We start from the raw sequence: 2,500 nt of genomic DNA, 5'->3' as shown, positions 1-2,500 counted from the left end.
AGACATCAGAATACTCTTGGAAAAAAAATCGATTTTAATTTAGTATTCAGAATGCTAAATTTACCTGTTTTATGTACCTTGGAGAATCATCATTGTCATTGTAGTTATGGTTATTATCATTATTTCTATTGTGTATTTTTGGGTTATTATTATTTATTGTTGTTATGATCATAATTATTCTGAATAATTCAATAGTATTAGTTATTATTTTTATTATTAATATTATAGAACAATATTAATAATGATAGCAATAATTATATTATTATTATTATTATTATTATTATTATTATTATTATTATCAGTATTATCATTATTATCATTATAATGATGATAATAATAATAATAATTATTATTATGTCATCATCTTTATTATTATCATTATTATTATCATTCTCTTCCTCCTCCCCCTACTCCCCCCCTCTCCTCCTCCTCCTCTCCTCTCTGCCTCCTCCTCCTCCTCCTCCTCTCATCTCATCTCCTCATCATCATCATCATCATCATCATCATCATCATCATCATCATCACACACCATCACACATATCATCACCATCACAACCCATCATCATCACCACACACAATAACAACCATCAAACATCATCACACCACCACCACCACCACCACACACACCACCACCCCCACCACCACCACACACCACCCACCACCACCACCACCACCACCACCACCCCCACCACCACCACCACCACCACCACCACCTCCACCACCACCACCACCACCCCCACCACCACCATCACCACCACCACCACCACCACCACCACCACTACCACCACCACCACCACCATTATCATAATATTTATATCTCCTTCTGTTCTCTCCCTCCCTCCCAGCTCAAGCCTACGACCTACAGCAGGTACAGAGACTTCACCACGATCTGTTTAGCAACTACAACATGCATACTGTTCCGAGCTCGCAGACCATCGTCAAATTCAGGATGAACATCAAACACTTCGATATGGTGAGTTAGGATTTAGGGTTTTCTTGTTGTTGGTGTTGTTTGTTGTTGTTGTTGTGTTTGTTTGGGTGTGGTTGTTTTCGTTAATTTTTGGTGTGGTTGACTTTATTTATTCATTTATTTTTAAAGATATATCGGGATAAAGATCTGGAAATGGCGGTTTAAGACGTTTTTGGTTGTAATACTGAAAATAGATAGATAAATAAATAAATAAATAATAAATAAATGAAAATAAATAAATAAGTAAATAAATAAATAAATAAATAATAATAATAAAAATAAAGAGGAGGAGCAGCAGAAGAAGAAGAGGAAGAAGAAGAAGAAGAAATATATATATATATATATATATATATATATATATATATATATATATATATATATATATATATATATTTATGACCTCATGGAAAGAAAAGTTTCAGCTTTCATATCTTTCCCTGTTGAGAGAGAAAAAAACGAAGAAGAAGAAGAAGAAGAAGAAGAAGAAGAAGAAGAAGAAGAAGAAGAAGAAGAAGAAGAAGAAGAAGAAGAGGAAGAAGAAGAAATAACTGTTTTCTTCAAGGCTTGAAATAACCAAAACGAGTGATTAACATTTGCATAATCTCAACCTGATAAAATTCTAAAAGTAACGAAAATGATATAAAACGGTTAACTACCACGAAATATTACGTTGCTATTACCCTATTTAGCAAAGCTTTTGGAAGTACATCTTATGAATAAAACATACCGAGCCTTTAATCTCGAATAATTACCTTTAAACCATATATATCAGCCAATTAAAATTTCTAAATCTTTAATGGGTCTAAAAAAATCGCATTTACCAGGTCCAATTTTTTTTCATTTTTCATTTACGAGATTTAGCATCAATGGGGGTATTCACATTATTAATGTGTTTTTTTTAATTACACGAACCAAAAGAAGAAGAAGACGAGAAAAAAAAATCTATTAGGCAGTATTTCCACAAGTTAATAACAATGGTGTTTTATGACGTCATGTCCGGGTAGTTTATTATTAGGCTATGCTATTTTTTCTCTCTTTTTTTTACCTCTATTTTATTTCATTTTATATGGATGATACTCCTGCCTTTCTAAAATGTGTGAAATGAGTGTGTATTTATTTCTATGACAACTTTTTTTTTGTAACCATAGATTTTAGTGTAAGGATTTTCAGTGTATGTTTACAGTTCCGTCATGATATTTTTCATTTCATCTTATTTATTTATTCATTTAAGAACTTGCTTTTGATATAGACCGAAAAGAATAAGGTTCCTCCAGTAAATTTACTATAGTTTATGCTACAATTGAATCATTTAAAAAATGGGATCCGATCCAGAGAAAACGGAGTCTTAACATGGTAAACTATTGTAAATGTTTCTCAGTGTTGTAAAAGGCATCCGTAAAATTTATTTAATTACATACAATTGCTTATCAAGAATTGTAGTTATAATTACCAAATGTGTTTACTGTTTACTAAATAGATAGCCAACGATTTTCAGGTCAAATTTGTTTTTTCTATTTTGCAGATTGAAGA

The 2,500-nt window shown here is 31.8% G+C and overlaps 1 protein-coding gene across 2 annotated transcripts in view; it reads left to right on the top strand.

Annotated features, from left to right (window-relative positions):
- The window catches only part of LOC119575003 (neuronal acetylcholine receptor subunit alpha-4-like), a 154,668-nt gene that overhangs the window by 137,091 nt on the left and 15,077 nt on the right, over positions 1 to 2,500 (top strand). For both annotated transcript variants that reach the window (XM_037922315.1, XM_037922316.1), the window contains exons 3-4: positions 846 to 973; positions 2,493 to 2,500. The exon at positions 2,493 to 2,500 is cut by the window's right edge and continues 37 nt beyond it. In XM_037922315.1, coding sequence (XP_037778243.1) covers positions 846 to 973; positions 2,493 to 2,500 — 136 coding nt within the window. The remainder of the gene's footprint in view (positions 1 to 845; positions 974 to 2,492) is intronic.

The sequence above is a fragment of the Penaeus monodon genome, chromosome 7, assembly GCF_015228065.2.
Source record: "Penaeus monodon isolate SGIC_2016 chromosome 7, NSTDA_Pmon_1, whole genome shotgun sequence".
Taxonomy (NCBI): Eukaryota; Metazoa; Arthropoda; class Malacostraca; order Decapoda; family Penaeidae; genus Penaeus; species Penaeus monodon.
Note: the sequence above shows the minus strand (reverse complement) of the source record. Positions and strands in the feature narration are given on the sequence as shown.